This window comes from Phaenicophaeus curvirostris, chromosome 12, assembly GCF_032191515.1.
Source record: "Phaenicophaeus curvirostris isolate KB17595 chromosome 12, BPBGC_Pcur_1.0, whole genome shotgun sequence".
NCBI classification, from domain to species: Eukaryota; Metazoa; Chordata; class Aves; order Cuculiformes; family Cuculidae; genus Phaenicophaeus; species Phaenicophaeus curvirostris.
In genome coordinates, this window is record NC_091403.1 from 6,369,303 (window position 1) to 6,381,562 (window position 12,260).

The 12,260-nt window shown below is 36.0% G+C and overlaps 1 protein-coding gene across 2 annotated transcripts in view; it reads left to right on the forward strand.

Annotated features, from left to right (window-relative positions):
- Nucleotides 1–12,260, forward strand: part of TRPM7 (transient receptor potential cation channel subfamily M member 7) — a 55,051-nt gene that overhangs the window by 19,630 nt on the left and 23,161 nt on the right. For both annotated transcript variants that reach the window (XR_011338306.1, XM_069866985.1), the window contains exons 2-12: nucleotides 659–738; nucleotides 2,975–3,013; nucleotides 3,461–3,659; nucleotides 5,249–5,462; nucleotides 5,999–6,123; nucleotides 6,688–6,859; nucleotides 8,087–8,261; nucleotides 9,406–9,529; nucleotides 10,375–10,447; nucleotides 10,727–10,827; nucleotides 11,762–11,896. Coding sequence is in view for 1 of the 2 variants with exons in the window: in XM_069866985.1 (XP_069723086.1) it covers nucleotides 659–738; nucleotides 2,975–3,013; nucleotides 3,461–3,659; nucleotides 5,249–5,462; nucleotides 5,999–6,123; nucleotides 6,688–6,859; nucleotides 8,087–8,261; nucleotides 9,406–9,529; nucleotides 10,375–10,447; nucleotides 10,727–10,827; nucleotides 11,762–11,896 (1,437 nt within the window). In the remaining variant the exon portion in view is untranslated. The remainder of the gene's footprint in view (nucleotides 1–658; nucleotides 739–2,974; nucleotides 3,014–3,460; nucleotides 3,660–5,248; nucleotides 5,463–5,998; nucleotides 6,124–6,687; nucleotides 6,860–8,086; nucleotides 8,262–9,405; nucleotides 9,530–10,374; nucleotides 10,448–10,726; nucleotides 10,828–11,761; nucleotides 11,897–12,260) is intronic.

Consider the following 12,260-nt stretch of genomic DNA (forward strand, 5'->3'; position numbering starts at 1 on the left):
TTTGAAATGTGTTTCAAGTTTAAGCTTAAAACATAGCTTGGAGAGGCTAATTAAATTTGTTTATTGAAATGAGAAGTTTTGTGGTGAAGAACAAAGGATATGATCTATTTATTGCTACTAGAAAACATTGCCAGTGTTGTTAGAAAACTTACTTAGCTGTAATTTCAAGATGAAAATTAACCCTTTTTAAAGTAAGTAGAGGAATTTGCTGTTACCTCAGTACAGTACAGCTAATTTAAAAATATTTTAGCTGTTTTGTTTTTTTTCCTTAGCAAGGGAAGTCAACAGTATATTTTGAAATTGGTTAGGAGTTTTGTTTCTTTATTTGCAATTTTTTTCTATTTCAATGTTAGCTTTGAAAAATACTACTTTGGATGTGAACAGATTTGTATATAAAACAAGTTGTGTAATGATCCTGGTTATCTCAGCTTTTAGGCAGTCTGAGGTGCTTTTATAGGGTCATCTATGGCTTTGTTAGTTTTAGAGAGACAACAAAACATTAAATGACAATTTAACTTCTTTGTTAGATACTATTTGCCTTCATCTTTAAATTAAAAAAAAGTCTTGTGTTACAAGAATTGTTTTCTTAAAAAGTATTTTTCTTTGCAGAGTTTTATGATTTCTGTTTTATAATGCTGTTACACTTTTTATTTTTTAGTCCCAGAAATCCTGGATAGAAAATACTTTCACCAAGAGGGAGTGTGTGTACATTATACCAAGTTCAAAAGACCCCCACAGGTAAATGAGAAATAATGCAAGAAATCACTGCTGCTCTTCAAAATTAAAAAGTCAATATTGTAAAGAGTGTACAATAGATTTTTGGACTAACTATTCCGTTAATATAAAACACTGTCTGTAGTTCACTTTTCCATGACTGGGCATTCCTACTCTGTGTCTAGATGGGATTTTTTTTTTTATCTCTGTGAAAGTGCTTATTCATTGAGAAATCTCTAATAATTTTTTCCCAGTTGCCTTTGCTGTTTCTTACCAGTCCTCCTAGTGTTGTCTATGGTTGTGTCTACAGCGTGGGGGCTCTAAGTTTTATTGTTTTTTGGTGGCAGAGTTCTGGAGTCAGAAAGTCTCATAGAGATCTACTCTATTCGAATTTAAAGAACAACAGCCTGAGTGTAGGGTCAAGTGTAAAGATAAACCTGACAGCGCAGGAAGAAGCAATGAAGAATTTCTAGAAGAGTAAAGAAAAATAAGAATTGAGGGGAGAGAGAAAAGTTTTTAAACAAAGGCTGAAGAAATATTTGCCAGCAGGGAAGATGGGTGAAATAAGAACTCTTCAGATATCCAAAGAGTTAATTTCATCTCTAGTGATTTTTTTTTATCCCTAAGTTCTGTAAGGAAAAAATTGGACTGAAAAATGGGAAAATAAGTTTCTAGATGGGAGGCTGAGACTAATGAAGAATGTTGCATATCATATGTGCTGCTTTTACTTTATTAGAGATGTGAAATCAAGCAAGTTAGTGATACCTACTTTGTAGTGTTTATTTTCACTAAATATTATAGGTCTAATTTAAGAGTGCCCACAATGATTGAACTTGATGTGCGTTGTCATGGCATCTGTATCACTGTGAATTTATAAGAAAAAGTTTGAAATTGGAATTTTAAGGCAGTTTGTCTCTCCAAAGTGCTTACTGTTGTCATTATGGATTTCAGATCAGCTTTTTCTTTTAGCTTCATGTATTTGAGAACAGCAGAGACACCTTTTCTTCTGAACTTCAGAAAACTTTTATTTCAGTCTTTTCTGTGAATAAAGTTGTAAATCTCTCTTGTTCTTTTGGAACAGAATATTATTTTTCTTTTAAGACTTTTGCTTTTAGGTAGAAAAAGAGCAAAGTAAATACTGCAGAATTTTTAATTTATTTTAAATAACTCACCACGTTGAAACCATGTGACATGAGAAGCTTTAAAATTTATCGCCATGATGGTAGCACATGGAAAAATTTCAAATGCAAACAAAGTAATTAGGAAGCTGTTAAAATTTCCAGAGCGTTTCACAAGGAACAAAGTGATCTTCAACACTTGCCCTTTTAATTTAACCCATTTGTACCATACAATGGACTTTACAACTTTCCCATCAGGTTTTGTCCTTCAGTTTGTAAGAATTACTTACATGAATTATGCATGAACAAATCGAATATAGGAAGGAGTATTTGGTATGTTTTGTTGATCTGTACCTTTTAGTATAGGTAACTACACTTCAATGACTGTTAGGAATGGTGTGAAGCTATAGTGTGGTATTAAAAATGTAGGTAATTAATAGCAAGATGTAGCTTATGAAAGACAGTGATATATATTTATCTGCCATGCTACTTTAAATGTAAATAAAGCTGTTAGCAAGAAAACATGGAAATTGTTGACGATGCAAGAGGGTAGAAATAAGGAATTCTTTTTATATAATAAGCTATGTGAAGACAGTACTGTAGATGATTTGTTCAAAAATATTTTTTCCTGTACATGCAACTCTGAAATGATAAAAAAAAAAAAACAACCCTGCCCACACAGGCAGTGGAAGTTGCATGTGTATTAGAAGGGTAAGTTTGTAGAATAGATTGAACAATATCTAGTTAGAATGAGTTCAAGAAAATGCTGGTCTGTAAGTAACTTCTGAGCATCTAGCAAAATGTTTTGGTTTGAGTACTGCAGATAATCCAGTCTGAAATATTCCTGAGCTTCGGATATTGATGGTTCAAAGCATAAAAACCTGTCTGAAGTCTCAGGATTGAAACTTTTGCACGCTTGTGTGTTTTTACTTGCCAAGTATACTACAGACATTTAAAATGAAGACAGACAGTTACCATGTTAAAAATGGGAAAACTTGGGCAGCGTGTTTTCCATTTACTGGAGATCTTTGTTCAGGAATCTTTCTGTAAGCGCAGGAAGTGCTGAGAATGATCAGCCCCCTCACCCCCCCAAAATGAAATTGAAGCTGAAATTTACTCATATCTTTAAATATTTCTTATAGATGCCTTCCAGGATGTCAGATTTGTCAGCAACTTGTCAGGTAAGAGTTCTTTGTAATTGCAATATTTATGAATATCTTTTTCCATTAAATAAGCGCTTTCATAATACAGTTCTAAAGTTTTGATCAATATTGCAGATGACAAGTTGGTGAAAAGTTATATATAAAACAAATACAGCTGATGAATAAAGAACTGATATGTAGATCACATTCATAAACATTATATAAATTACTTGGCTTCCAAGAGTCAGTTTCTTCTGGCATACAACTTGCTATCTTACTGAGCTTTTGTATTTTTCATAATAATTATGTATTGTAATTAGTTATTGCTATAAACATTTACAGCAGCAAGGCTTGCTCTGAAAGAGAGGTTTATGTAATACTTAGAGGCATTGGTTTCTAAATCTGATGTTTTTCTGTTATAGATAAATTGTGCTATCTTCCAGTAGTAGTTTTTATTGAAATATTCTGTTATATGGTTGGATGCAGGTGCTGTTGTGGCCGCTTGGTCAGACAACATGCTTGTTTTACTGCAAGTCTTGCTATGAAATACTCCGATGTGAAGCTGGGTGAAAACTATAATCAGGAAATAGAAGAATGGTCAGTGGAAAAACATACAGAACAGACCTCTACTGATGCTTATGGCGTCATTAACTTTCAAGGTGGCTCTCATTCTTACAGGGCTAAGGCATGTATGATATTCTCTTTTTTTATTCTTTACTCTAAGCATTGTGATCTGAATTCTTTCTAATTTCCAATTTTTAATTCGTTGATCATAAAAAGAGTTGCTCAGATCTATCAGAACCATTTATATTCGTGCACAGGCTTACCTGCAAATTGCAAATGGTGATAAGAATTCATAATCACTTCAGCAAAACGTTACATTAAGAGTTCAGTGTCACTGTTTTAGACCATAAAAATACAGCTTACTCATCTGTGCTGCTTGCTTACTCACTGCTGTTAATTTTTTATATGACCCGTTAAGTAACATCTGCTGTCTTAACCCTCTATTCACAGTTTTCAAAATCTTGAAAAATCATTTAAAACTATAGACAGATCTGGAATATGCTAGCTTAGTAGATTTTTTCAAAATTATTAAAGTATAACTGTACTGATCAGAACAGGTTTTTTGGGGAAAGGGGATTCATTTAAAAACAAGCATAAATCAAAATTTTGGAAATGAACTCTTAATTTACAAGTGTACATGTACCGGAGATGTTAGAAAACTGGAAATTCTGACATGTTCTCCACATCCATCTTGAAAAAGGGTTTATAATTGCAGTGGAAATAATTTAATGCTCATGCAATTATAAGCTGGGAGATGCTCTGATACTGTGTGGCTCCTATGGCCACTCCAAAGTGCTTGAATGAGGGAGCTGTGTTCTTTATGCAGCAGGCGGAGCCCCCAAGGAGAGCCAAGTGCTCTAGGTCAGATCAGCTCTGTGGGGAGAAAGGCTCTTAGCAGAATTCTTTCATGCTAGTAATACATGTGTATATGTTCCATTGTACACTTAGAATAGCTTGAAATTGCTGCAAATTCTTTCCTAGGAGTACAGAAATAGCAAGCTGCCCATACTAATTTCTGTGCTTATGTATGCAGAGTGCTTTTGGGGTTGCTAAAACAAATTTATTGGAATAGTGATGTTGGTTTTGTTAGAATTTGATTCAGGTAGGGCTTAATTTCTGCGTACTGTCCCCTCCTCTGTTCAATAACTCATATTAAAGATGCAGCAGCATTTTTAACTAATCAGCTGTCTTCATAATTTTATACTGTTAAACACAGCAGGTTAAAAAACTGCTAGTATTGAAGTTTTCTTTTAAAGAATGGGACTTTCCTTACCACCAGAAAGAAGAAAAAGCAAGCAACTGTCTTTCTGTAAAATGTTTCGCAAGAGACATGTAATCCTCTCCCCAGTAGATGGCAGAACTTTTGTAATACTTCTGAATTTCATTGAATTCGGAGGTCGTGCACTGCTTTTTTAAATGACTCATTTTTCTAGGTCACTGTGCTAGTAGGACAGAATAACATAATCTTCCTATAGCTCTTCCCTTTCCAAAACTTGTTTTCAAACCAGTTGTCTGTCTTGTCCTTAAATCTGGAGGACTTAAAGTAAGCATGTTCATTTATTGCATCTGCTCTGCTTTGAGAAATTGAATTATATTTTACATAGCCAGGAATAGGATAGTATATCCTGAAGTACATCCTGGTAGTCTTGTTATGCACTGATTTTTGTATTGATTTTTTTTAAGAACCTTTTAACTTTCTTGTGCCTGCAGTATGTGCGATTATCATACGACACTAAGCCTGAAGCTATTCTGCAACTTATGCTTAAAGAATGGCAGATGGAGTTGCCGAAGCTTGTTATATCTGTACATGGGGGCATGCAGAAATTTGAACTTCACCCACGCATCAAACAGTTGCTTGGCAAAGGCCTTATTAAAGCTGCAGTAACAACAGGAGCCTGGATTATAACTGGAGGAGTGAACACAGGTAAAGAAATACCAATGAATGTGCACAGTTAACTGGATTATGATTTATAAGAGCCAAAAGATTTAATGGGTGCATAGCTTCATCTTAAAGCAAAGTAAATTTGAGTGAGTTTGGACAAGTGACATTAAAATAATACGTTTTGCATGTGTGTAGTTGGAAGCAGGGTGCTGTTTTGTTTTGCAAAGAGAAACAACACAAAAGGGCAAGGTACTCTGTTTTATTGAGTGGGTTTTGTTTGATTTTGGGGTGTCTTTTTGTTTTTGTGTTTGTAACTGCAAGAGGAGAAACTTAATGTTAAATCAAGTACTGTAACTTACTGGAAACTTATTAGGTCTTAGGAGGCTAATATTTATTTTGTTGAATTACTGATACATAGTACTTTGTTTCTTTCTAGTAGATGTAGTATGGTGCTTTTTCATTGGTGTTGTGTCAAATGAATTTTCAGATCCCTAAAGGCCCACTTAAATAATAAATCATTTATGTTTCTTAATAAGATGCAATGTTCAATACATCGAAATCTTTTTGTGCACAAACAGGTGTTGCAAAACATGTTGGTGATGCTCTAAGAGAACATGCTTCCAGATCATCTCGAAAGATTTGCACTATTGGAATTGCTCCGTGGGGAGTGATTGAAAACAGAAATGACCTTGTTGGAAGAGATGTAAGGATAAGTTACCTAATGAAATAATGATCTACCTGACTTATTTTTGACAGATTTTTCTCAAGCGTGTTTTTCACTTGCTTTGCATCATTGGAATACTTGCTTTAATATGAAGAAGCATAGACACCTGTGACTTAGGCAAGATCGTTAGTGTAAATAAATTGCAAAATGCAAATGCATTGGAGGAGGAGCTCGTCCCCCCCGATGTTACTGAATCAAATAACAAACATGCTAAAGTAGTAAAGAATGGGAGGATGAGAAGTTGAAAAATTTTGATGCAGTCTTCAATGCTACTGTTTGCCAGAGCAGTCACATTTTCCCCAATGACACCTTTTGAAAGGATCTTTTCTCCTTTATCCTTCAGAACAGGGTTCTTTTGCGATAGTTGTCAGCTTTCCTCCACAAAGAGCTACAGCTGTTGATGTGTGCTGACCCAAGGTGTGCTTGTATGCATCGGTGCTTCTTGCTGAGCCGCCAGTTCTTGTGTTTAGACAAAAAGTTAGGTTTTGCAAAACAAATTTGAGTCTTTCTAAGTAAAAGATGTTGTTGTGTGCTTATATTTAGGTGGTTGCTCCGTATCAAACCCTGTTAAACCCATTAAGTAAATTAAACGTCCTAAATAACCTTCATTCCCATTTCATTCTGGTGGATGATGGAACAGTTGGAAAGTATGGAGCGGAAGTTAAATTGCGGAGAGAACTGGAAAAAACTATTAATTTGCAACGGATCCATGCAAGTAAGTAATTAATTCTGATGCCTGAGGCCTGCTATGCTCTAATGAAAAAGGTACTTGCACCAAACATCCAAATGACAAAATATAAAAACCAGTCTTTTGTTTATATTTCAAGTCTGAATGATTATTTTGCAAATTTCAGCTGCTGCTTTGGACCCTAAATATTGCTGTGATAGGTTTAGGACTCTGGCACCAGAAAGGAGGGTTCTTTTGAATAAAGTTGTCAATTTTGCTGTTGAAGATAATGTGTGTCACTTGAGTTACTAATATGTTGTCAGGCCTTACTGGTCTATTCGATTTCAGCCTGGAGAAGAGAAGGCTCTGGGAAGACCTTATAGCAGCCCTCAAGTACCTAAAGGGGCCTACAGGAGAGCTGGGGAGGGACTGTTTACAAGGGCATGGAATGACAGAACAAGGGGGAATGGCTTTAATGGCTTTAAACTGAAAGAGGGTAGATTTCAATTTTTCAAAGGAAAAAAATATTCAATATGAAGGTGGTGAGGCACTGAGGCAGGTTGCCCAGAGAAATTATGGGTGCCCTGTCCCTGGAAGTGTTCTAGGCTAGGTTGGATGGGGCTTTGAGCAGCCTGATCATGGCAGGGTGGTTGGAACTGGATCATCTTTAAGGTGCCTACCAACCGAAACCATTCTGTGATTGTGATTCATGGTTTTGACACGAATCACTTGCAATTTCACAATAGGGTGATTGAGTTTGTAAAATATCACCTATGTTTGTGCAAAGAAGCCATGACTTCCTTTGGTGTTTTCCCAATTATGGGGCAATACGGTTTTTTTTTAATTCTAGGAATGGTTTTGTAATATTCTCAATCAGTAGAGCGTTTCCATGTAACTATTGTTTGAATTGTATATATGTTATCATGTTTGGAAACTGTTTCAGGGAAAGGTAGGAGGGGAGTTCCCTAAAGAAAAATATACTCGCTTTTCTCCATTAGTCCAGGAATATGTCTGTGAAGTATCTTTTTCTGTTTTGCAAACTGTATTCCATTGTATTTATCAGTTTCTTTGCAATACTTCCCCCCCAGCCCAAAGTATAAACAGTGCTTTAAACTGTGCACGAGCAAAGGTTTTAAAATGACTGGCAGGCAGCATTTTAATATTTATTTAATAGAAGTGACACACTTGATTTATTAAATATGTAAAATCAATCTTGGTGTTCCCTATATGTCTACAACATTGACTGCTCTTTATTACTTACTTGCAACTTTATAGGAATTGGCCAAGGTGTGCCTGTGGTGGCCCTTGTGTTTGAAGGTGGCCCAAACGTCATACTCACCGTTCTAGACTTCCTTCAAGAAAGTCCTCCTGTGCCGGTGGTGGTATGTGAAGGAACTGGTAGAGCTGCAGATATATTGGCGTATGTTCACAAGCAAACAGAGGAGGGAGGGTAAGTCCTAGCTGTCCATTTTCCTGGGTCTTGAGACTATTCCTTAATGAATTTGTGCAATAGCTTTTTCTGTGGAAAGACGAAGGCTAAAAGAAGGGAGTGTAACCTTGCCTGTGATACAGCTTTCTGGGTTGACTGCAAAAATAGCTCTTGCTAAAGACCAAGACTTCTTTTCTAGTTCTAGGTTCCTCCCACTTTGCTTGTACCAGTTGCACCAAATTCTTTAGCATATACTTGCTTTAATAATGCTTCCCAAAAGGATAGGAAAAGTATGCACACCTATAACCTAAATTAGGGGAGGTGTCTTATGTGTAACTGAAGTTATATGCGGTAATATTGTTACTACCATTGGAACTGGAGGACCAAATTCTGGTTTAAATGCTCTGTCTGCTTCAACTTCAAATTTTAACTAAGCCACAGTAACTTCAGCGATGAATGTGACTCTTCTTCAGTGTGCACAACTGCATGTTGCTTAACTGAAGTCAGAGCTGATCAAACATAGAGAGTAGTATGTTACCAAACTGCTTGAAAATATCACTTGACTATAGTAAATATTTTCACACATTTTAGCTGCTGCATAGCAGTAACTTTTTGAAAAGAAGTCACAAAGACTTTCTATATTATTTCTTCTAAGTAGACTTAAAATTGAACTTTTTACACACTTCTGTTTATTGTAGAAAACCCTTTTCTGTTTTAAGTATAGTTTCAAATAATGAAAGGGGTGTGCTTAGGCTCCACAATACTTAGAGATTATGTCTTGGGCCCTTGTTGCAGGGACTGCCTTGAAGCAGGAGGCAGGGATCTGGGATTTAACGCAACAGTAAACCAAGCAGCTTTGTCCATAGGAGGATCAGAACTGGGTCTTATTCAGAGGATTGAGTACTTAGTATTTTGTGTCAAAATCTTTTAGTTGAGGGTATCTCAGAACTGGGTATGGGAAGTGAAGAGATGCTGAGTTACTTTTAGGAGGCAGTAGCAGAAAGTTGCAGATTAATCATCCCGTACTACTTTGTAAAGGTTACTCAAAATTTTGCCACTGAAACACTAACAAGCTTATAAATGGATGTGTTGAAGCTAATTAAATGCATTGTTGTTCTTACTGTTCGTGTATAACAATGTTTTTTCCTGTTTTTTTCAATCTCAGGAATGTTCCTGAGGGTGCTGAGCCTGAAATAATTTCAACCATCAAAAAGACGTTTAACTTCGGTCAAAGTGAAGCAGTTCATTTGTTTCAGACACTGCTGGAATGCATGAAAAAAAAAGAACTTGTAAGTAGATCTTGCCATAAGAACTTTTTATGCGAGATGCATGCATTTGTGGATATAAGATTAAATTGTATCTCAGTGTTGCATATGATCAAGAGTAATTAAAAAATCTAGTTACAGAAGACAGTCAAATATAGGTTTCATGTATACTTTATCTTATAGCCAAAAGAGACTTAATTTTGTGATTATTTCTTCTAATCTGATTTTTTTGTTATTTCCAAGCTTATTTGTTTTCCGGTGACAGGATTCTGGTTTATTTCTAGCATATGTGTATTTTGTAGCTTTGATTTTTTAACTCCTCGGGACTCCTGTTTACTTTTTTTTTCGGGGCATCTTTAATTATGACTACTGGCAAAGGTCTACTGTCATTGCATGCTTATAGCAAAAACACTTTCTAGGGCTTTACATGTAGCCTGAGTTCAGGTACTGGTGTATCATTTGGACAACAAATTGTGCTGTTCTAAGTTTTAAAATTGTCACACTTGGCTAAACACGTTTGCTGGCAGTTTAATCTCATAATCTAGAATGGAGGAGTGGCGGGGTAAACAGAATACTGTGTGGTGTTTGTAGGCACTAGAGGTTTGTAGTCCTACTGGGAAAAGAAGTTCAAATTCATTGAAGAGTGTGAGGGGTTTCTGCTATGCGTTTTCTCATAATGGATTGTCTTGTGTGGCATCGAGTTAGGAAAACAGTACAGAATGCACACAGTTTAAATCGAGCATAGGCTTAAATTGCATTGAAGATAAGGTGATGTTTTAATGTATTTCATTTTGAGACTTAGCAAACTAATCACTCATGCCTGAAAATAACTTTAAAATAAGTTTTCTCTATTTTACCATTTTGAACAGATTACAGTTTTTCATATTGGGTCAGATGAACATCAAGACATTGATGTTGCAATACTTACAGCATTGTTAAAAGGTGAGATTTTTAATTTTAAGAGCGTTTGGAATTGCTAGCTATTGTTGTTGAGTGTTTATACAATGGATTATTTATAAAATACTGTAACCTGTATGAATCTTGAGGTTTTTAAGCAAATAATTATCTACTATGTTATCTTATTGTATAAACCATAACGTGTCATAAATCATGAAATGTACAATACAGCTTTGTGGTGGATTACTAGATTTGGCCTTTTTAGGAAGAAAGAATGTTTATTATCTTATACTTTAATTTTTTTCATTGTTTTTGCTTCTTAAGGCACAAATGCATCTGCACTTGACCAGCTTGTTCTTACACTTGCGTGGGATAGAGTCGACATAGCCAAAAATCATGTTTTTGTTTATGGTCAACAATGGCTGGTATGTAACAGTCTGGATTAAGCAGAGTGGTATTTTCCAAGAGAGAAAGTCAGCTTGCTGTGAAGAATGAGTCTTTTGACTTCTGGACAGAGAGAGAGAGAGAGATAGACTGTAGAATACTGACACATTCATTTTGAGGACCGTAATTTTTTCATACTGCATAGGCTTGCAGCTGGTTTGTTATTGTGTAGCTAAAAGTGGTTCAAAAATTTTAAGAATGTGTTAAGTTTTCTTAATGGCTAGAGGAGAAAAGACATCACCAAAGGTGGAAGCTGAATTCATGTAAGTCAGATGCTCTTTCATCCTTACAGTTGGACGGTCATAATGAATTCTTAAGAAGCATCTAGTAATATGCTTATATTTACACTTGCAGCACTGCAGTGTCTTTGAAAGGGAAGGTCAGAATGTCCATTTCTCATAGTCTGCAAATTAGTTTGAAAACTACATACTGGATCTTGCCTTTTTCCTATATTGCTATAAAATAAAACACTGCTTTACATGAGTGTGCAGTCAAAACTACATAGTATAAGGCTCGTTTATAGCAATGACAGTTCTGAGCATTTGTTTTTGAAACAAAATGTTCTTTAAATGTTTTTTGTCTGTTTCATCCAATATCAATCTATGAGAACAGCTTAACTATGTTAAACCAAATGTCTACTTAGTTCCATGTACTGTGCCAGTAGGAGATACTTAGACAAGTATAAGATTTGCTCATTGAGTCTTCAGGATATTCAGTATTCTCTCATCCTGTAATAGTGTGAAGCTCGGGGGATTTTTCTGAACCAGGGCTGACATCTTTGTGTTTGTAGACAGAGAAGGTTTCCCCAGCCCTGTAAATGAATTAAGTTGATATGTAATTGAAGTACACTTGCTTTTGTGGTGCTTTGCTTTACGGGTTCTCTCCAGTCTTCACCTTGTTACTTATTCCTTGTAGGTTGGCTCTCTGGAACAGGCTATGTTAGATGCCCTTGTGATGGATAGAGTTGCCTTTGTGAAACTTCTGATTGAAAATGGAGTAAGCATGCACAAATTTCTTACAATCCCCAGGCTGGAAGAACTTTATAACACAGTAAGTGAATGATTGCTTTTAAAGCTACTTTTAGAACAGCTTTTTAGTGGCTCAGCATGTTGTGTACTCAGTCATGTGCACCAGTCTGAAGGCACGAGGTGTTGATAGGGAAGGCTTCCTGGTGTGCGGTTAGAGTTGAGAAGTATGTGCTGTGTGGCTGCTTTGTGGAGCCGCAGCTGCTTTCTGGCTCCAGAAGAGTTTGTCAGCAGGATGTTCATCTGTGTCTGATGTTGGGGATAGACACTAAAAGGAAAATTGTGGCCTTGTTTTGGAACATCTGAAACACGTAAAAAAACCACAGTGGGGAAGAGAACAAGAGAAAGTAAGATGGGTGGAACTCGTGCAGAAAATACGGGTCTACAGA